Genomic DNA, 23,595 nt, shown 5'->3' with positions numbered 1-23,595 from the left:
ATTTTCTCAAGAAAGAAGCCTCTGGGGCTAGATCTATAAAAATAGATCCCGAAAAATGCCCCTGTTCATCGGCAAAAAAAAAAAAGAAAAGAAAAATCGTTTTCTTTGGTGTTTTTCGAATACAAAATGTAACAAGAACACATGCAAGCATAAACTCGAAAAAGATACTATATTTACCTTGTATTTCTCTTCGAAAATTGCAAGAAAAAAAAACTCTAATTTCACTCTAAGATTGCTCGTAATTTCTGCTTGTATTTCGTATCACAATCCGTGTCTTACAAATGGGGAGGATTACATGTATTTATAGTGAAAAAAAACCTAACTATTCTTAGAATCCTATCAACAATAGAATCCTAATGTAACTAGACTCATTGCCCGGTTGTTGCACGTTTGTTGGTGTAGTTGTTGATTTAAAAGATATGGTGGTGGAAGAGTTCCCTTAGGAGAGAAACTCTTGCTAGTTATATCTTTTAAGAAAATAGGTGTCTACAGCTAGAAAGTTTGAACTTCATCAGCCGACGGATCCGACAATTGACGATTGTAGACGCGACGAGTGTTTTTTAACGGCGGAAACTAAAATGAAACAAAAACTAAATGTTAGGTATTATTTTGAAAAAAATAAAAGTTTAGGTACTAAAACAGCCAAATTAATAGAATTTTATCTAATTTAAAAAATAATTTAACTGTTTTGAATTATCTGAAGTGATTAAATATGATATTTAAATTTATATTTTACCCAATTTAAGAGATTGAGACGGTGATAAGGGCGATTATTGAGACGATGATAGGGGCGTTTGTTGCCCGTTGGGTGAGAATAAAAATTTAAAATTATGTATTTTATAAGTTTTGTTTTTTCTTTTAGAATTTTAGAGAACTCAGTTTTTTTTTTAACAAGTTTGAATTTTTATTTAGATAAAATTTTCAAAAAGTCGTGTCATGTACCATGTTTCGAGTTTTTAATTGTTTTAATAATCATGACAGGCAAAACATCTAAAATGATTACATAAAAATTATTAGGCACCAATCTTAACAAAAAAAAAACCTTTAGGCACCAAAAGTGACCAGAAAGTATAGTTTAAGCAATTATTTTTTAATTAAGCCTTCCAAATGTATGAAAATTAAAACTTCCAAAATATTGAGCATGCAACAAATACATTCTCTCTCATATCCAACTAGGCAAAATAGATTTCAGCAATTTGGAAGCCACTAATGTTTTGAAATATGAAATCGAAACCTTTTAAAGCTTCACACTGAATTTAGAAAGAAAAATCCACAACAACAAACTGATGGCAAGTTATATTTCTTTGAGCAGCAGCAAAAGCAACCACCGATAGCAACTTGCCTAGACAATCCGCTCCAACTCCCTAGCATAACTAAGAGTTTGGTTGATCAGTTGTAAGGATGGGATCTCCTTACATGGTGTCGATTCTTTCGCCTTCTGAAAGAAGACGAATCCATTCTTCACCTCCTACTCAGGATGCTCCTGCAATCATTGGGTACAAGTCGAAACAATCTTTGTTTTCCAAAGCCTTTGAAAAAAAATTCACATTTTATAGATATTATGGATGTTACTTGAACGCTTACCTCTTTACAATACTCAAAGAGTTCTTGATCAGAGGAGAAAAGCAACATTTGGCGGGCATCATTAATTGCAAGATAGTTGTATGCCTTCTCACTGCATCCAGCTATTTCATCTCTGAAAATGACAAGTTATGAATAAACTAATGACATTTGAGCAATAAACAAGAATACAATATAGAGCAGATAATTAAAACAAGGAAGCACCGGCAAAACAAAACTTTCTGATGGTGAAAGCATGTGGAATGATAAGAACTAATGTTATGAAGTCATTTAATGAGCTTTTGAATTAAAATAGTTGCAAATAGATCCGTGATTTAAAAGAAAGTTTGCCATGTTTTAATATTGTTCTCCTCCAAATTATCATCATAGACGAAAGTTTATTGCTTACCTCACTGTTTTTGCCAAGAGATCCGTGAAGTAAACATAAGTTTCATGAGGAGCAGTCTGTCTAGCACCCAAAACACGATTGTAAGCCCCTTCCATAAAAGATTGCTCCAGCTCCACAGCATGCTTGATGCAAGGATTCTCCAAAGCAGTGGCTGAAAGCAATTCCAGTTCTGTATGGAACTCAGCAATTCTGTTCTGGACAAGAAGTCTCAAGAGATTAAGACCTAGGATCAGGTACTCTTGCTGAGACAGTGGAAGACGGCTACTGCTCCATCAAGAGAAAAGTAAAACACTAATAATTATTTTCCAAAAATTAATGACAAGCTTCTACATAAGAAAATAGTACAAATAGTGCACAGAGTGGGGATTTCCTTATATTAAGCCAAGAGTTAAAACAAATTCAATACCAACATGCTCATACAATACATGATACAAAATCAATATTAGTTTCTTTATGCGTGAGTGTGTGTGCATATACACCTTGTAACTTGATTTTCTAATTAGATGAACTGCTATCCAAATTTTACTATCGGTTATGCAGAGCATTATAGAATGCAACTCTGCCTAGAAAGGAAAATATTCATACAAGACAGCAGCAATGCTAAAGTGACATAATTCCCAAACAACAGAGCGAAACCCTTAAGCAAAACCCTGAAAAACAAGCAACTGACCCAACATCTGTATAATAGGGCTTCAACTGGAAAAAGTCCCTCTCAAAGGCATCTTGATCCTCAATCTTAACACTGAGGACAACAGCATGTTCATAAATTTCTCCTGAAATTGTCAGTGAAAGGAAAAGGATAATTATGTAACCGATGATTGGTAATCTTCAGTGAAGCAGACTCAAATTCTGTTCTATATTCAAATTTATTTTAAAAAAATTATCTAGAACCTTCACATTCAAATTTTAATTGTTGGTGTAACTCTTCATTTTTTTCTCTTGAAAAGCACCTAAAGCATGTCCAGAAGTGGGCAGGACATAGGAGGATATGACCCCCCAATAACTCTCTAAATACATGAAAGAAACTCGGAAAATATCAAACATTCCCGCATCAAACACAAATTTGTATTCAACACTAAATCATCAATCCAGGTAACATATATTTAACTGCATCCATGATCCATGCACAATTCTGTATGTTCCTAATCATATTTTAGTCAAGATTCCACAGAAGTCCTCAATACTCAGGAAGCAGAAACAATTTCCATCGAGTCGTTACAAGATGAAGGTTCATCGACTAAGTTACAATAGGCGTAGTGTTGGGGTCTTTTCCATATGGCATCCTTCAAATCATGTGAAAGCTAGTGTTCGATGGACCAACATAGAAATGCAATTAGAAATGACAAGAAAAAAAAGAGTGCTAACAGCAATTCATTAACCGCATTAGGTGTATTTTCAAACAGCGGAGGAAGGCTCACGAACTTTGTGAGCAACACATGCAATAACAAACCAAATTACTTGAGCAGCATTTCAATATAGAACTAATTAAAACAAGATTATTCGTTTTCCCATTTCTCTCGTTCTAGCCCATCAATTTCAATTCAAATTCCAAGATCAAAGACGGACAATTCATAAACGAAACATCTAATACAAAACCCCTACAATCCTAAACCCTAAAAGATCAACCCTCCAAAGAAACTAACAATCTACGACATGGAATCTATTACTTCAAGAGTAAAGAAACACAGAAACCCTAGAATTTGTACCCGAAGAGAGAAAATAGGGGAATTAGGGTTTGAAAAAACCTTGAGTTGAGAAAGGAAATTGGTGCAGGTATCGAAATCTTTTCTAACAAATGCAGCTTTGAATCGCTCGAACAGCTGCGAAACTTCTGTTAGCTGTGGATCCATTTCTCTTCCTCTCGCTAGCTTTCGTGTTGCCGAATCAATGAAAAAAATCCCTCTCTTTTCTTTATGTTTTCACTTCCAAAAAACACCCAACAACAAAACAATAAATATATATATATAAGGGAAAATGAAGATCCTTTTTTCTTTATTTTCTGGGTTTACATGCAGGATTTGGCCAACCGTATTGGGTTGGGCCGTAAATAAATTATTGAATTTGATATCACAAATAAATGCCTTAATCATTTTTGAGTACCTAAATTAATTTTTGATCATTTAATAAAAAAGCGACAAAAATAGGGTAAATAATTATTTACATAATAGTTAAAGATAAATTACATAATAATAACTGAATTTTATTCTGATGAGTGTTCAGAATCGGTTGTATTTACCCGTTAATTCTTCGATCTTATAGATTTATTGATGTTGATTTGGCTTTGTTATGCTTGTTTTCGTGTAGTATCTTACTTTCCAGACTTAGTGGTAAAACGGGTGCATTCTGCATTTTTTTATTATTTGGTCACGGATGGAGACATGGGCACGACTCTAGGCATGACACGGTCTGACGTGGCAATTTCTAGAAGGTCCAGTCAGCGACAGTTTTCTAGAAGATCTAGTCAGTGCGCCTTCTAGAAGATGGACGGGCAGAGTTGCATTAGGAGACTTATTTTATGTTTGAATTAGAAAAATAATTATCTTTAGGATTATTTTTATTTTAATTTCTTTGTTTATTTATATGTTTTTAGAGGCTATAAATACCCTCTTGGGGTAAGCCTAAATTCACAACTTAGATTACAATCTTCTTTTCCTTTCTAGTTTTATAAAAATTCTATCTTTTATTTTGTTTTTCAAGTCTTCGGTTTTTACTTTATTTTTAAATATGTTAAACATGACTTTTGTCATGCTTATCTAATTTTCTCATAAGCCGAAAGTTGAAACGATGACTCAATTCCAACGGGAGAATTGAAAAAGGCCCTTAATAACTTTAGAATATCTCTCACAATCTATGCGATTATTTTTCAAAATCAAAACAGTTTTCAAAATCAAAGATTGACATTGGTCAAGAGGTTGTTGCGATTAAACGTGTGGGAGGAAGGATCAGCTTATTGAAAGCATATTCGACTTCATGGTAGCACACTTGGCGAGATAGCATTGCCAAGAGGGAATTGAGATAAGAATTGGTAGTTATTGAAGCAACAATCCGAGTTGGTTGTCACGAACTTAAATGGTAATTGATCTACGACAATTGATGTTGATTAGATCAATTTCTGAAGCCGTAATCGAAGATTGCCTTGGGTATTCGGTATACAAAATGGAGTCACAAAGATTTCCCTTGTAGACAAAGTAACCAACGTGAATCCCGAAGGGAAAATCTAATTCGATGATCTGAAGGAAATTGAGCCAGGGCGAGGCTTGAGGATGTTTTTACCGTATTCATTTTCAACTTTACATTCCTTATTTTCTTATCTCTACTTTAAATTACCTTTTATTTAATATCTTTTCATTATTTAATATATTTTTACCAAAACCTCCTATTTACAATATCACGCCTCATATAAACAATTCAGACAGAAATTTATAATTTTCTAAGTCCTTGTGGAATCGGCCTTTATTTCTCTTTACTACGTATTTCCTTATTTATTAATTGAGAAGAAGAAATTTATTTTGACATCAAAATGACAGTTATCAAATTGGTGACGTTGCCGGGCACTTCGCCAAAGTTACTAATTTTTGTTTGCTTTTGATTTATGACCAGGACTAATCTGTGTGCATTAGTGGAGTACGACCCAGAAATCGAAGCCAGAACTAGGAGACTTCACGCAAAAACACTTCGGGAAAGAAGGAGACAACAATCAAATTCAGGTGACTCCGTTAATACAGAACCAATTTTGATGGTTGATCCTACTATTTGAGAGTTAGTCGCAGCACCTATTGAACAAGAGCCTTTGTTCTTTGATTTTCCCCAAGGTGAAACTCCATACCAGTTAAAAACTGGCCTTATTCATCTCCTCCCTACATTCCGTGGATTGCCAAACGAGAATCCACATAAACATCTCACGGAATTACACATGGTCTGCTCCAACATGAGACCACAAGGAGTAATTGAGGATAAAATCAAACTTAGAGCTTTTCTTTTTTTTCTTAGCCGATTCGACTAAGGAGTGGTTATTTTATCTACCCCTAATTCTATTACTACATGGACTCAAATGACTTGTTTTTTTCTTGAAAGGTTTTTCCCTGCGGTGAAAGTAATTGAATTACGAAGGAGAATACTTTAAATCAAGCAGCTTGATGGAGAGTCACTCTATGACTACTGGGAGAGGTTTAAAAAGTTATGTGCTAGTTGCTCACAGCATGAGTTAACTGAACAAACACTCCTTCAATACTTATATGAAGGATTAACTTCCCTGGAAATGAAGATGATCGATGTTGCCAGCGGCAGAGCCTTGGTGAACGTGACTCCTACTGAGGCTAGGGATTTAATCTCCACAATGGTCGCAAATTCCCAATAGTTCCGCACAACTAATGAACCTTCTCGAAAGGTTCATGAGATAAGTTTATATTCTTTGGATAATATGATATATAAATTAACTAAAGTAGTCAACTCTCTTGTTCCAGGAAAGATATGACCAAACTAATTGTGTGGAATATGTGCATTACCTAATCACCCAAAAGACGGCTGTCCACTGATCCACACATCAGCTCAAGTCAATGCAGTAAGAAACTTTCCAGGACCTTTCCAAAGAGTTTATAACCCCTACGGTAATTCTTACAACCCAGGATGGATGGATCATCCGAATTTCAGTTATGCTTAAAACTCAAGGCCGAATCAAGGTTATCAAGCGAGACCACCTCCACCGCCACAACAGTCGTAGAAGACATCATTAGAATCAATTATCGAGAGTTTAGCATTTTTCCAGGAAAAGTTCCAGATTTGTACTGAAGCTCATTTCCAAGATATGGACAAGCAGATAAGACAACTTGCTCAAACCGTAGGCTGCTTGGATTCACAAGGTAAATTTCCATTCGAAACCGAGGTAAACCCAAGAGAGAATGTCAATGCTATCACTCTTCGGAGTGGTACAGTAGTGGTGCCACCTATTTCAGCAGATGAAGTAATCTAAAAAGAGAAGAAGACTATTGATTTAGGATCCCAGAAGAAGAGTGACGAAGAACAAATGGATCCAACGCCATCTCCCTGTGAAGTGCCACCACCTTTTCCATCGAGATTAGTGAAAAGGGATAAACAAGCTGAGGAAAAGGAAATACTAGACGTATTTCAGAAGGTGGAAATCAACATACCTCTCATTGAGATTATCCAAAAGGTTCCAAGATATGCCCAATTTCTAAAGGATCCTTGTACGACAAAGATTAAGCTTATTGGGGTTGAGAAAGTTAATTTAGGAGAACATGTCTCATCTTTCTTCCAATGAAAGTTACCACCGAAGCTGAAAGACCAAGGTATTTTCGTAATACCCTATAAAATTGGTAAAGTTGGGATAAAGCAAGCCATGTATGATCTTGGCACCTCTATTAATGTAATGCCTCTGTCTGTTTACAAAATGATTACTAATGAGCATTTGAAGGATACAAAGATCTCAATTCAGCTTGCCGACAGATCAGTGATCTATCCGGAAGGACTCTTAGAGAGTGTATTAGTGGAGGTAAATGACTTAATATTTCCCGCTGATTTTTATATAATTGACATGGAGAATGACCGTACAAGCACATCCTTTGATATCCTGTTGGGGCATCCTTTCCTAAGTACTGCACACACGAATATTGACGTAATAAGCGGAATTTTAACCATCGAATTTGATGGTGATATCGTTAAGTTTGACGTGTATAGGGCAATAAGATATCCCAATAAAGTGTAAAGTATAAATTATGTTGATATAATTGATCCTTTGGCTAACGAATTTTTAAAATTTTCCTTTGATTTATGTAGGGAGCAAGAAGATCATGATGAGAACATATATTCTGATTATGCCGAATTAAATTTAATTTCCTCTAAGTATAAAGTTCCGCCCTTTGTTTTGCAGGCACATGAAGTTGAACTGAAACCGTTACTAGATCATTTAAAATACACCTTTCTCGAGGTGAATAACACCTTGCCAGTAATCATATCGAAATGATTGTCCGAGGAGGAAGAAAAAGATTTAATAACAGTTTTATGCACACAAAAGGAAGCTATAGGATGGACTATCACTGACATAAAAGGGTTAAGTCAATCTACATGTATGCACAAAATTAAAACCGAATAAGGCACAAAACCGATACATGAAGGTCAAGGCCAACTAAATCCACCAATGATGGAGGTGGTAAAAAATGAGTTACAAAAACTCCTTGATGGAGATATTATATATCCAATTTCGGATAGTAAATGGGTAAGTTTGATACATGTAGTTCTTAAGAAAACATGAGTTACTGTGATCGAAAATTTTGAGGGAGAATTTGTACCAACACGAGTTCAGAATGGATGAAGAGTCTGCATCGATTACAGGAAGTTGAATTCATTAACCCGAAAAAGACGATTTTCCTCTTCCATTCATAGATGAAATGATAGAAAGATTAGCCGATAAAACTCACTATTGTTGTCTTGATGGATTTTCAGGTTTCTTCCAAATTCTAGTAGCACCTGAAGATCAAGACAAGACGACATTCACATGCCCCTTCGGTACTTTCGTTTACCGACGGATGCCTTTTGGACTTTACAATGCACCTGCCATATTCCTATGGTGTATGATTAGTATTTTTTCTGATTATTTGAGAAAGGTATCGAAGTCTTCATGGATATGATTAATATTTTTTTGATTATTTGAGAAAGGTATTGAAGTCTTCATGGATGACTTTACTGTTTATGGTATTTCATTTAATGAATGTTTATTAAACTTGACAAATGTGTTGTGTCGGTGCCTAGAATTTAACCTTGTTTTGAATTATGAAAAGTGTCATTTTATGGTTGATAAATGTTTAATTCTAGGCCATATTGTTTATTCTAAAGGAATTGCGATAGACAAGGTAAAAACCGATATAATACATTCACTTCCTTACCCCACTAAGATGAGGGAAGTTCGTTCTTTCCTTGGTCATGCATGTTTTTACCGCAGATTCATTAAGGATTTTTCCAAGGTGGCACAACCATTATGCGAGTTGTTACAAAAGGAAAAAACCTTCAAATTTGACTAACAATGCAAAGAATCATTTGACGTTTTAAAGAAAAAGTTGGTTTTGACACCCATAGTCCAACCGCCAAATTGGGATTTTCCCTTCAAAGTCATGTGTGATGCTTTAGATGGAAGTGTTGGAGCCATGCTCAGACAAAGGATCGGGAAAGAGCCTCACGATATCGCCTATGCGTCACGTACCTTAGATTTTGCACAACAGAATTATTCAATAACCGAAAAATAATTATTTGTTATCATTTTTGCATTACATAAGTTTAGATTATATCTTCTTGGCACTAAAGTTGTTGTTTTCTCTGATCATGCAGCCTTAAGTACTTGCTTAGCAAAAAAGAGGCGAAACCACGACTAATCCGTTGGATCTTACTCCTCCAAAAATTTGATTTGGAAGTCAAGGATAAGAAAATATGTGAGAATTTGGTGGTCGATCACTTAAGCTGGCTTTCACTCAGTATAGTTGATCCTCCCGTTCGTGAGGAATTCCCGGAAGAAAGCTTGATGATGGCGCAAAAGTCAATGTCTTGGTTCACAGATATAGTTAATTACTTAGCCACAGGTAAATTACCATCTAATATGGTGAGAACCGAAGTAAATCGTATTAAAAGAGAATCTCGTTTTTTCATTTGGGATGATCCATATCTTTGGAAGCATTGTTTAGACTAGGTAATTCGACGATGTGTTGTTGAAAGTGAGGAAAACTCAATTTTAAGTTTTTGTCATTCTTATTCGTATAGTGGACATTTCGAACCAAAGTGGACTGCTCATAAGATTTTGGAATGTGGTTTCTTTTTGTCTTATATTTTTCGTGATGCTTACTTATTTTGCAAATCTTGTGATAATTGCCAACGTGTAGGTAATTTGACTCGAAGAAATGAAATGCCTCTTAATCCTATTCATATATACGAAATATTTGATGTTTGGGGGCTCGACTATATGGGTCATTTTGTCTCTTCTTTTGGCAATTGTTATATAATTATTGCGTTTACTGTGTTTTAAAGTAGGTAGAAGCTAAAGCCACTTGAAACAATGATGCCAAAACTACTATTCAATTACAAAAAATATATATTTTCCAGGTTTGGCACACCTAGAGTTATAATAAGCGACCGCATCACACACTTCAGTAATCGAGTAATTGATGTACTCATGAAAAAACATGGAGTAAGTCACAAAATTGCCACGGCTTATCATCCGCAAACGAACAAACAAGCAGAAATTTCAAACCATGAAGTAAAGACGATTCTTGAGAAAATAGTCAAGCCAAATCGCAAAGATTGGAGCTTAAAATTGATTGATACCTTATGGGCTTATCGAACTGCATATAAAGGTAAGCAATGTAATATGGAATTGGAAGCGGTTGGCGAAACACGAAAGTTACATATACAAGAACTTAAGGAAATCTGGAGAGATGCTTACAACAATGTCGGGATATATAAAGATAAAACAAAAGAATTCCATGATCCAAAAATTACTTTTAAATCTTTTTCTATTGGACAAAAAGTTCTTCTTTTTAATTCAAAGTTAAAACTTTTTGCAGGTAAACTTCGATCGAAATGGAGTGGACCTTATACGGTAACTGAAATTTTTTCGCATGACGCAATCAAACTTGAAGATGATTCGGGTACTCGATTTAAAGTCAATAGATTTAATTTTGATTATTATTTTGCAGGAATCGAATGTTTTTAATCAAAATTAGACAATAGAGATTTAATAGTGCCAATTTCGGACCCTAGGAGTAACGTGAATAATGCACAGCAGTTGAACAAAGCAAGAAAAACCGTGCGCACCGTTTAATTAAATGACGCACGTTAGCGTTCCCCTTAGAGGAGATTGACACACGTTAGAAAAACCCAAATTGTTTCATCCCCTTTTTTGTTAACATTCTACTGCCGCCACTTCCCAATCATCTTTTCTCTTTCTTTTCCCTTTGATCGTAGACCCTACCATCCCTATCTCTATCACATCACCTTTTAATTTTATTCTCCCTTTATTATAATCAAAACCAAATTTCATTCAAACTCAAACACCCCCCACACACGGTAGAAATAAAACCAAACCTCTTTTCCTCTTCTTCCAAACAATTACTTCCTCCTCAAAAACGATTCCACTCCCTAAACCCGATTACTTCCTCTCCTTACCGTTGCCGACCTTACCGAACCACTACGCCCTTGGTAATGTGCTTCATCTCGCCCACTCCACGATGGTGTGCACAAGAAACCAATCAGGTGACGCCACCGCTCATCTGTCGGCCGTCATTGGTAGGCGTCGTCACCTCAATGCACCGACGTTTGTTGCCACACCAAGTGACTCCGATTCTATTCCATCGCCACCCCCAGTTCGCCCGACACAAGGCCGTGGCCACGCACCAACCACTCTGTCTTCACCGTTTGATTCGACATTTACGCCGACTACCTCTCACCATCCTCTTATCCAAAACTGATGGGCTTCCCATCATTTTCAATGCATTCGGCGGCTTCAGAAGATACTCCAGAGGTAAACTCTATTCTTGTTTCAGTTCAATCTTTGCTAATGTACCATTCTATTTATGGTTTTACAGAGGATTTCAATGTCAATTTTCCACCTCGGACTCCTCTCCTATAACATCAAGCTCTCGAAAACAACCCAGGAAGCATGCTTCACTGGCCCATTCCTCTAGCCCGGGTGATGTACCTACTTCTGAAAGTCTATCGCTTGCCCACGAGAATCCTGAACACAACCGACGGGGTCGGTGGTATACTGTCCCTACCAAAGAAACTCTACATAGTTACTTATAATTCTCGGATGAGGAATTAGTACATTTTGAGTCGGTAAGGAATCGTTTGTTTCGTGTAGGTAAATATATTACGACTCGAACTTTAGAAACCTTGTATTTATGAGAATCTATCCATACTTATTTTGCTAACATTGGTTGGACTTTATATCATATGATTTATTGTGGCACGTTTTATGAACTTGTCTTTGAATTTTACGCCAGTTTTAATTTTTCACTGAATCATCTTATTAATGTCAGTTCTTCCGATATCGTTACATTTCGATTATATGGACACTAATTTTCAATGTCTATTTTTGAATTTAATTTTACTATGTGATTAGTGATGGATGTTACAAATCCTACGTATCTGATTGCTTTGCTTGAGATTCCATAGGACTTCCATATCGATAAAGCCTACGAGACACTTACCGGCTTGGCTGGCCAAATGTTCAACGTTCACTCGACTCGAGCTCATCTTATCCACGACTCAACCTTGCGTTACATACATCGTTTCCTTACCTACAATTATTTCGGCTGGAATGACTCGTCTTCCTCTTTGAGCCGAGTTGAACTTTTCTTTTTATGGTGCATGTTAGTCGGCCAGCTAGTGAACTTGGGATTTTGGTTTGCTCAGGCCTTTGAGATCGTTATTCGATCCAATCTCCCACTTATACTTGGCTCTTACATTACTCATTTAGCCTCTCGTATCGCTAATTTTGATGTTACAAGGTTTACTTATGTTTTTTTTCTACAGATGCTTTGGATAAGCGATGCTTGGATTGGATGGGCTTACATGTTGGAACCCCAAGCGCGCCATACTTTATTCCACCTGATGTCCTCACTCCACGCAGCGAGTAAGTTTTTGTTCACCGTAATGCACCATAACTGCCACCTATAACACCTCACCCGGATATGAAAACGCAAATAGATGAAGTCCACAACCATCTCCACACCATTGAGATGAACATTATCAAAATTCTTTCATACCCGCGTCCCAATGCCTCTCACCGTGGCTGAGGTCGTGGTCAACATTAAATCCGGCGAGTACTCTATTCCTTCTCTTGTACTTTAATTTTACGTTTTGAGGCAAAACACTTTAAGTGAGGGGGAATAGAGTGTAGATTGAATTTCTCTTTGCTTATCTTTATGTTTTGATGCTAGTATGTATTTATTGGATTTATGTAAATTTTGTTGAATTTCTTTGTCTTGATTGAATGTTTTTGGAATGTTTGTTTGAGAACACATGATTGTTTAGGTTAGGATGTTCTTGATAGTGGATAACATGAATTGTGATCAAGTCAGTATTTTTGTGATATTCCATGATTTTATAGGTTGAAATGTGCGTAGCTCAATGCATGAAAACAATTTGGTGAGATTTGAGCCTTTACGAGCATATAATTTTGCTATCATTTTGTTGGATTGAGTGTGTCAAATTTGGCATTGGTATTCTAGAACCTACATTTTAAATACTGTCGAGATTACACATGAACATGATGCTTAAAAATGATTTGGGCACTTTAGGATTAACCATTCCGTTTTCCCCACTAAATTTCCCTACCCATGCATTTTCCCCTAGTTAACTTTTTTTGAGCCTATTCCCACTTCTTTGTTTTCACCACATTTATAAACTTGAGCCTTTTTATTTTATCCCTTTTTTATACTTTTTTCAGGGCAAGTGAACAGTTAAATTGATGCATGCTCCATAAAAAATAAAAAAGTCAACAACAACAACAGTTCGAAAAAAAGAAAATACATGAAAAAATGGAAGAAAAAACAACAAAAAAGAGAAAAAAATCAAATGCAATTCGAAAAGAAATTTTTTGTTTGATAGTTTGTCTTTTTATCTTGTTGTGCTTAATGTTTTAATACAGTTGAATTTTTTATTTGTTAGTTCCTTGCCTTGAATTTTTAGCCACATTATTTATCCTTTTCCCCACCTTTACCTAGGCCTCGTTACAACCAATAAAATACCCATTGATTTATGCATCTTGTTCTTATTAGTAGTTGAGATTTGATTTACTTGCAAGCCTATGGTAATATCATGTCGGTTCTGACATTGAACGTTTCTATACCCCAAACACATTGAGTGATTTGAGTGAATCCCGATAAGGTGTTAAGTTATGGGCATTGAAATTGATGAATGAATAGATGTTACAATTTTATTTTGCTTGTTCCAATTGGTGGCGTTCAATTTAATTTATGTCTTGACTTGAATAATTATTGTGGTATCTATCTTGCTTCCTTGAATGTGAAACTTGACAAAGAAAGGTAAATGAAATTTTTGACTAATTTGATTATGTCATACTTGAGGACAAGCATGAGATAAGTGAGGGGGAATTTGATGAGTGTTCAGAATTGGTAGTTTTCGCTCATTAAGTCTTCGATCTTATGGATTTATTGCTGCTGATTTGGCTTTGTTATGCTTGTTTTCGTGTAGGATCTTACTTTCCAGACTTATTGGTAAAATGGGCGCATTTTGCATTTTTTTATTATTTGGTCACAGATGGAGACATGGGCATGACTCTGGGCATGACACGGTCTGACGTGACGTTTCTAGAAGGTCCAGTCAGTGGCAGCTTTCTAGAAGATATAGTCAGCGCGCCTTGTGGAAGATGGACGGGTAGAGTTGCATTATGAGACTTATTTTAAGTTTGAATTAGAAAACAATTACTTTTAGGATTATTTTTATTTTAATTTCTTTGTTTAACTCTATGTTTTTATAGGCTATAAATACCCTCTTGAGGAAATCTTAAATTCACAACTCAGATTACAATATTCTTTTCCTTTATAGTTTTATAAAAATTCTCTATTTTATTTTGTTTTTCAAGTTTTCGATTTTTACTGAATTTTTATGCTTTGTTTTTAAATATGCTAAGTATGACTTTTGTCATGCTTAGCTAATTTTCTCATAAGCCGAGAGCTGAAGTAATGACTCAATTCCAACGGGAGAATTGAAAAAGGTCCTTAATAACTTCGGAATATCTCTCTCATTCTCTGTGCTTATTTTTCAAAATCAAAATAATTTTCAAAATAAAAAATTGACTTTGATAAAGAGGTTGTTGTAATTAAATGTGTGGGAGGAAGGATCAGCTTATTAAAAGTACATTTGACTTCCTAGGAACACACTTGGCGAGATAGCCTTGCCAAGAGGGAATTGAGATCATAATTGGTAGTTATTGAAGTAACAATCTTAGTCGGTCATCACAAACTTAAACGGTAATTGATCTACAACAATTGATGTTGATCAGATCATTTTCCAAAGCTGAAATTGAAGATTGCCTTAGGTATTTCGGTATACAAAATGGAGTCACGAGGATTGCCCTTGTAGACAACGTAACACACATGAATCCGGAAGGGAAAATCTAATTCGATGATCTGAAGGAAATTGAGTCAAAGCGAGGCTTGAGGTTGTTTTTACCGTATTCATTTTCAACTTTACATTCCTTAATTTCTTATCTTTACTTAAAAGTACCTTTTATTTAATCTCTTTTCATTATTTAATATCTTTTTACCAAAACCCCCTATTTACTATACCACGCATGTTATAAACAATTCAGACAGAAATTTAGAATTTTCAAAGTCCCTGTGGAATCGACCCTTACTTATCTTTACTACATATTTCCTTATTTATTAATTGAGAAGAAGGAATTTATTTTGACATAAAAATGACAGTTTTCATGTTCACTCTCCTATTTTAGTCATTTTACTCTAAAAATTTCATGACATTATTAAAATAATAACCTAAAATTTATTTTTTTTGGAAAAATACCCCCATGTCACATCATGAAATTAATAGATTAATATTGATAATTTAATTATTCTTTCAAAGGACTAAATTGGGAGAATTTGAGAGCTAAGGATCTACTTCGTAAGTTCCCAATCGAATTAGGGACCTGAATTTGAATTTAGCCATCAAGTATTACCTCAAAATGTTGAAATAATTTAAAACAAAATTTTTGTGGTTCAAAAGGTTTGAACCCATGTTTCTAAAAATTTCAGCCTAAGCCTTAGACATTTAGGCTGGGCTACTACTGATGATGTGAGATAATAAAGACATCGGTGACCTTTCGTGACCAAAACCCCTATAGAATCTTACTATGAAACATTGTTTGTTGCTGTGGAACACAGTTTGGAGATTATATGATAACCCTAGCTTCCGCCACTAATTTTATTCGATTTTCACCAATTTTAACATCGTTTTAACTCACCATCACCACCAAAAGGAGCGTCATCCACGCCGAGCAAAACCTGACCCATCTCAAACTAGTTGGCCCTGTCTGCCATTCGTTGTGGACAATGACTTGAAGATTCATCAGAAAAAACCCTCAATCATCATAGATTTTTATGATTTTCGGTTGATTCTATCATCGGTTTGCCTCACCACAAACGTCATCTGGTTCCGCACTCAGTTCTAAGCAAAACATAGGTGAATGGTCCTCTCACCATCGCAATCTCCGCCGTCCGTCGTGAAGGGTGAGTTTCATTCATTTTTCATCAACCCTGTAATTATTGGTTGGTTTTTGATTTGATTTGGGTTGTTATTAGTGAGTGTTATCTATGGGAGTAATCGGTCGCCTTCCACAGTCCACATTGTTGCCACACACGTCGTCACGTAGCACCACTTCTCGAGGGCTTCGTTCCCAATCAAGATTTTTCTATAATTGAATCAACTTAGACCAAGTCAATGGAGTCAACTCAGACCAAACTAAGTTAACTCGTTAACTGTTGGCCAGACCCGTTGACCTAATTGTTGATCGTTGACCATTGACTTTGACCAATATGTGAACTTTTCTCAAAAAGTCATATTTTATGTTTTTCGACGTCCTGAATATGAGGTATATTTCACCAAATTCTTACTAGAAAGCCTCTAAATTGACCCTTGAACCCAAACTTGCATAGTTATTTTAATTAAACTAGTTAGTGATAAATAAAGAAAGGACGAGGACTAATTTATGACTTTGGTTATGATAGGTACCCTTGTTTCTCCAGATCGTGTGACTACTCGACCCAAGTCCTCTTTATTATTTCGGCCGTATGAGCTGTGATTACTCAAATATTTCTATAACTCTGTTAAATATTCTGTTCAGTATATTACTCTGATAGTAACCCTATTCTGATCTAATTAAGGATCATGTACTGATTTTGATAGTAGTGAGACCACTGCTCAGTAGATCTCTCAGACAGACCCATTTTGTGAGGTGTGTTTCTTGTGTGCTATATTTATCTATTTTAAATATATATCTGAACTACCAAGTGCACATGATTATTTTAACCGATTTTGAATGCATGATTTTGTTGACTGATTTTCTTGGTTTTCTTGAGTTTTGTTTTACTGATATGAAATTTCTGATTGTCTAGTACATATTCTTAGAATTATTGTTACAATAAAATGTCTGATTTATGATCTCTTGATTATACTGGTGCTATCTGAAACTGTTTTACTGGGGTATTTTGGGATGTGTTCTGGAAGCTTTGCAGGTTTAGCTCTGATCAAGTTGGTAATTCCTTATGGACCAAAGGCGACTCTTGGTTGGCTCCTAGGCCTAATGGGCTTAGTGGTAAGACATTGTGGACCAAATGGCATTCCCATAGGGTGACTTATTTGCTTTGTGAATTGGATAAGTCCTTATGGATCTGAGGGTACTCCCATAAGGTGGCACATATTCTTCGGCTAGGGTAAGTCCTTATGGACCCAAGGTGCTCCCTTAGGTTGGATCTTAGATCCAACGGGCCTTGGGTAAGTCCTTATGGATGAAGTTCTGGGGAATTGCATTTATATAGCTTGAGAGTAACTCTATGTTATAAATAAAAACTATGTTATCATTTTTACTCTATGATTTCTGAAATCAAATTTGAAATGTATCAACATGTTTTATTTTGCACGTGTTATAACACACTAAGCTTCCTAGTTCACTCCCCTATCATTTCCCCTATCATATATCTTGGATAAGCACCCTAGACTCGACACTTGAAGGATCGATACATTATATACAATATATTTTGTTGTAATGTTTCAATATTTCGAACTGCCTTTATTTTGGTGACATGTGCCTATGTTTTGATATATTGTTTTATGACGTATTTCCTACCACCTATGATGTATGAACTATATTGACACTAGTTACTAGCATTTTATTTAACTTGTTTTATTTCATGTTTTCTATCACTCGATTTGGATTTTCTCATTATAACCATGTTTTTAAAAGAAGTTATGATTTTTTGTAAATTTTTTATTATAATATGCTAGATCTGGTCGTAACAAATAGATTGGGTCTAGGGGGTACAATTAGTCGTATATGAGCTTTTGGCTTTCAAAAGCTCATACTATGGATGATTCAAAAATAAAAGTGTGGCTATGAAATATTTTACAAATTAGTTACAAAGGCCATGTCACCAAGTTTTACGAGTTTAATGGTGTACAAGACTTCAAGTGCCCACTCTAATCCTAGGTTTCATCTTATGTAGTGAACTTTGAGACCCACCAAGATGAGAACTAGACGAGGCCATTGACTTGGCCATGGCAAAGGTTGAGCGACAAGTTTTGCTTACCTATTAGATGATACACATGTAGATCCCCTACCTCTGACATATCCTTCTGCTCCTCAGGCTCCTACGACCCGATAGATCTGCCTTCTGCCACTGGTATAGGTTAAACTACCCCAATTAAAGGAGCACCATATTTTGGGACCGAGCCAATTAGTGTTTTATGGATGAAAATCTTGGTCGGTAGTTTCTCCAGCTGATTCAAGTTGTGGTTATAACCATAGACGTTACACCCGAGGTGTCTATTTCTCATACCCTTATTGCAAATAAAGTTATGACCTTTACGGGCCCTACTAGTGAAACTCTGACTGAGGTCGAGGATTGGCTTTACAATACTAAGCGATGTATGGATCAGTTAGGTTTAAATCTGTAAAGGAGCTATTTAGGATTTGTATCTATGTTGGATAGGAATGCCTACACCTGGTGGGAGTCTATAGTGAAAAGGGTTTCGGTCAACCGCTTGACATGAGACTTCTTTAGGAAGTTTTTTAGGAATCAATTCTTGGGAGAGCGATATTTGGCGCAGAGATGACATTAGTTCTTGTGTAATACCCCAAAATTTTGGTTAGTGACCAAAATATAAATTGTGAAAGTTAAGTGGCCAAAGTATAAACTTTGGAAAAGTTTAGGAACATAAGTGGTAATTTTCCCAAAAAATAATTTTTATTCCATAAATGGATAGTTTACTCTTGAGAGTGGGGTTTTATTGAAATCAAATTCTTAATATGGAAATTGTGTTAAAAATTTGAAAGTGTTAAAGTTTGTTAAAAATTCGGTAAATTTGATCGAATAGAAATCTCATGAAAATTTGAAGGATAATAAATTAAGCATAGAAATATTATTTCCATATTTTAAAATGATGGAAAATAATATGTAGCATTGGATTTGAGAATGTTCAATTTGGACTGTTGGATGAAAAATGGCAAGATTGAAATATTTGGAAAATAACATGGGCAAAGTTGTAAAAGGAAAAATATTTTCTCCATCTTTGACTTTTGGAGGAGTATAAGGTTTATGTGGCTTGTTATTAAGGTAAATATCAAGTTTCATTAATGGCAAATGAACATTTCTCATTAAATGAATATTTTATTTATTTAAGTTGAATATAACGTAAATTAACATGAAATTCATTAGAAATTTCATGAGAACTTAACCATTTTCAGCCAACATTTCATTCTAGCCATGAACAAGGTAAGAGATTTTTTATTTTTCATTTTTGAGCAATTTCCTTTGGATTTTGATCATGTCGTGAAATAGAAAATTATTTTATTCGAAAAACGCTATCATTTGGTACCATTATTGTTTGCCAATTTGGTTTGTGTTCAAAGATATCAAATTCTAGGGTTTATATTCACATTAGGGCTTGTGGAATTGATGAGGGATTTTAATGTTATTGAGGTTGTAGAATCATTTCCAAGCATGATTGATGATTAAAATCACTTGTACATGATCATATGAACATATGAAGTTTCGACCTAACCCTAATCTTGGGAGAAAGATGTGTTTTGATGAAATTAAGTTAGGGTTTTGATTGTATAGATTTTATAAGGTTGAATAAAAGTTGATTTCATGCTTAAATTGAATCAAAATCGAGTAAAATCATGAAAACCCTAATCTTGAACATACAAAGCATTCAACGTTGACCATTCTGTAATTTTATGAAAGTTGGTGGACCTAATCAAAAATTTAGAAAAAGTTGTGGGTTTTTGTGTAATTGTTCAATAGTTGACGTATTATGCTGGAAATTAATGTTTGAGTGTTGAAATTGAAGTTAGGATGTGAAATTGAATTATTTTGGAAAGCTTGTAAAAGTTGAGGTTTAAATCAAAAATATGGAAAGGCTGGGAGCTTAAGTGAAAATATTTTTTGAAGTTGGGATAAAAAGAATCTTGAGTGATCAATTAGAAGTATTAAGGTCAACATTTATGTTGTGACATGGAAATTATATCGAATAAGAATCGGAAAAATTGTTAGGAATCTATTTTCCAATGTATGCCTATGTTAGTAAGATTCTAACATTTGGTTTTAATTTGTTTATGTTTGGTAATGATGTTTATTTAGATTGTGATCTTGAAATCAAGATCAAGCAATATAAAATCTAAGGAAAAACTTAAGGATGAAATGTGAAATCCTAAGGGATGTTTGCAAGCTAAGGACACCAGGTGAGTGCAAATTTAATTTGTACTTATGTTATCGAACAAACATTGGCTTGCGATGAGCCAGTGACAGAGTTTGATAAAGGTTGATCTGCCCTTGATTGTGGATCTAGTGGAGAGCAAGCACCTGCAAGAAGATGGGCTACAAATTGAAGGCTTGGTGGTAAATGAAAGTTATTAATGGTAGGCTAATTTTTGATATATGAATGGTTGCGGAAGTGTTGTTAAAATGGAAATGGTTTGGGCTTAAAAAACAAGAGAAAATGGTAGGATAGTATCTTAAATAGACTAAGGAAGAACCAATGCTATAAGGGAGCAAAGACCCAACCTTACAAGTGTAGTTAAGTGGTGGTAGAATTGGACTTGGACTCTCTATCTATAATGGAGATAGAAACCAAAAGTATTATGGAAATAGAAGAGATTGATGCCACAAGCACCTAAGTGTCTTGATAAGTCGATAAAAGTTCAAAAGAACTTGTAAATAGGATAACCTCACAATAAATTGATTTCAAGCAAAAAAAGGATTGTTTTTAAATGACAAAGGTCGAATAGATACATGGTGGTTCGGCTAAGGTTGAAATCCCTTTGAAAATACATGCTTTTTAATAAAAATACATGACTTTAATGAAAATACATGCTCTTGGCCGAATGGTAAGGTGTTGGTTCGGCCCTAAGGATGTTTTGAATGCATTTGGAAGTACTTGGTTCCAAAATGAAAAGGAATGAGTCTTTGGCCGAATAGAAAGCATCCCTTGGTGTTTTGGCACCCATATGATGTCACATGGAGTGTACATGCTTGAATGATGCATATGGCAGCCTACTTGAATGCACATGGGTCTTCTTGCAATGCTTTGTTGAGGTTGCATCCATAGGATGTTGTCTTGAAGTCCATGGGTAGCCTAAAGATGAACTAGCTTCAAGGTAAGCTAGGTTAGTGTCTTGGTAGCTAACTAGGTGAGTTATAGCTTGATGAACTCAATCTAGTTAGCTTTGGTCTTCTCAGATCCTCAGCTACTCTCCCAGCTACTTCCAACTACCTTTAGTCCACTTTTCAACAATTTGGTCCAAAGCTCTCCTCCAGCTAAGTTCAACTACATGTTAGCTCCTCCAACTAAGTTAAAGCTCTTGAAGTGATGAAATGAGCTGCCATCACATTCATGAGTTAGCGTGAGCTGCTATGCTTATTCTTTTAGCTAACCAAGCTACCATAATATGCCTTGCTTTGTGTTTCACCTATAGGAATCAACAAACAAATCAAGTGACCAATGTGTGAGCTCATTTAATGTAAAAATGTATGTTGTAATGAGGTGTTTGAGTGATATAAGCTATGAATGATTGTTTAGAAGCTAAGATAACATGTATATAAGCTAGATAGAAGTCATAGGGTTTTTATGAGCTTTAAAAAACATATATGAGCTAGAAAAGAGATACATACATGTAAATGAGCTAAAGAAACATTGATGTAAAGCTAGTGGGCTAATGTAAACATAACATGGGCTAAAATAATATCACATGAGCTAATGAATGAATCTAAAACATAATAAATGACATGCAAACATAATAAATGAATCTAAAACATATGTAAAACATAATATAAAGCTAAATAAAGATGTGGGAATGTATGTTATGCATGAAAATCATATAGTATGCAAGTGAATGATAACATATAATTATTCAAGCATAGTTTAAAGAGAAAAAGCATGCTTATAATATTAAATGACGCATATAGAAGATAATAAAGGATAAAGTAAGGAAGAACTCCCATAGAATCAGATTTTAAGAACATCCATGGTGTGATCAAGTCATGGAGAAAGTTGGAGCTAGTTTGGATCGTATCATCCTCCCCTTCTTTTAGGCGATTTGTCCTTAAATCGAAGTAGTTTCTTATTTAAGAACTTCTTGATGTAGAATGGATTGAATCCTTATGCTTTCCTCCAATATATGCTTCACACAAAATGTTCAACTTCTTGGCTTCAATTCTGGTAACTTCACGTCCTTTGATAGGATGACACAATGTTTAGGAACCATCATATGTCCTTTGAACGAGAAAGACATATCCCTTCACGAACCAACTTGTTCCCTTTTCTTTATGCTTTGAATCATCACAATGCTTGGAAATGACTTATTTCTCTTCAATTCCTCCCTTTAATTCATCATGCTTATTGGTGAAAAGTTTTGTCTCTTGGTTAGAGTCATCACGTCCCTTGGTGATAATAATTGTTCTTTGAATGACTACTTGGTGCTGATTTAAATCATCATGTCCTTTCACCTTTGTTCCTCTACAATGATTGTATATAATGTTGATAGGATTTCACTATAAGGATGAAACAAGTTGCTGCAAAACAAATCAAAGTTTGTAAATGAAAAACTATTAACAAGATGAATGGAAATAACACACCAGAGTGGATGTTTAATGGGCGTTGGTTACTTAATGCTGGAAAACTCAATTGGTTGTTGAATTCCCTTCAATATGTGCAATGTACTTGGAGTATCAATGGTCCCAACTCTTTGCACTTCAAGTGATACATCATTTTTAACTTCAAGTGGCATAACTGTTGGAACGTCAAAGGACATGTCTTGTGGATCACCAAAGGTCACGACTACTGGTTCTTCAAAAAACATGTTTCTTGAATCTTCAACTTGAACTGACACGTCTCTTGGATTACCATGCAAAACAAAAGAAAGAATAGGAGAAACAGTAGGGTTAGATAAAAAAAATTCACTCTATTTTTCCGTTCTACACTCACTTTCCCCTTTTCTCCCAAATTCAATCTTTTTATCTCTCTTATTTTCAACTCCAATGTTTTTCACATCCATTTTCGCATTTTCATTTTCAACTTACTCCTCTTTTACTTGTTTCTCATACAAAACTTCTTCCATGGCATTCTCTTTGGTTTGCTTCTTCAAGGATTCAATAATTTTCTTCAGTTGAGTTTTGTAACACCCATCTCCCGTATACCTTTCAGTACACGAGGTACAGATCTCAGATCACTTTATAAAATAGTTCCTTATTTGAAAACCCATAAAATTTTGTTTTTTGATTTCTTAAAACATAACATTTTTAATATACAACAAAACATTGATTTTAATCTGTTACAAAGTTCTAATTAATTAAAACTTCAGAGAAATTTTAGTACTTTAATTACAT

At 35.1% G+C, this 23,595-nt stretch overlaps 2 protein-coding genes across 4 annotated transcripts; one reads left to right on the top strand and one right to left on the bottom strand.

The window, feature by feature from the left end:
- Positions 1 to 1,307: 1,307 nt before the first annotated feature.
- Positions 1,308 to 3,884, bottom strand: LOC120151684 (26S proteasome non-ATPase regulatory subunit 8 homolog A-like). Of its 3 annotated transcripts, XM_039164065.1 has the most exons (6): positions 3,715 to 3,884; positions 3,330 to 3,405; positions 2,640 to 2,745; positions 1,970 to 2,233; positions 1,585 to 1,696; positions 1,308 to 1,483 (listed from the first exon to the last, which is right to left on the bottom strand). In XM_039164065.1, exons 1-6 carry the CDS (start codon positions 3,817 to 3,819, stop codon positions 1,469 to 1,471), a joined length of 678 nt encoding a protein of 225 aa, XP_039019996.1. In that variant the 5' UTR covers positions 3,820 to 3,884; the 3' UTR covers positions 1,308 to 1,468. The 3 variants fall into 3 exon arrangements, with proteins under 3 accessions (XP_039019996.1, XP_039019995.1, XP_039019997.1); XM_039164064.1 differs by having other exon boundaries at positions 1,308 to 1,696; XM_039164066.1 differs by lacking the exon at positions 1,308 to 1,483 and having other exon boundaries at positions 1,676 to 1,721.
- A 3,108-nt stretch (positions 3,885 to 6,992) lies between these two features.
- On the top strand, positions 6,993 to 12,606 carry LOC120151689. The gene is made up of 6 exons (XM_039164071.1): positions 6,993 to 7,208; positions 7,401 to 7,657; positions 7,763 to 7,879; positions 9,308 to 9,555; positions 10,534 to 10,617; positions 12,503 to 12,606. The coding sequence occupies exons 1-6, from the start codon at positions 6,993 to 6,995 to the stop codon at positions 12,604 to 12,606; spliced, it is 1,026 nt and encodes a 341-aa protein (XP_039020002.1).
- The last annotated feature ends 10,989 nt before the right edge of the window (positions 12,607 to 23,595 follow it).

Source organism: Hibiscus syriacus, unplaced genomic scaffold (assembly GCF_006381635.1).
Source record: "Hibiscus syriacus cultivar Baekdansim isolate YM2019G1 unplaced genomic scaffold, ASM638163v2 tig00111067_pilon, whole genome shotgun sequence".
NCBI lineage: Eukaryota > Viridiplantae > Streptophyta > Magnoliopsida > Malvales > Malvaceae > Hibiscus > Hibiscus syriacus.
This window is presented reverse-complemented; position numbering and strand designations above follow the sequence as displayed.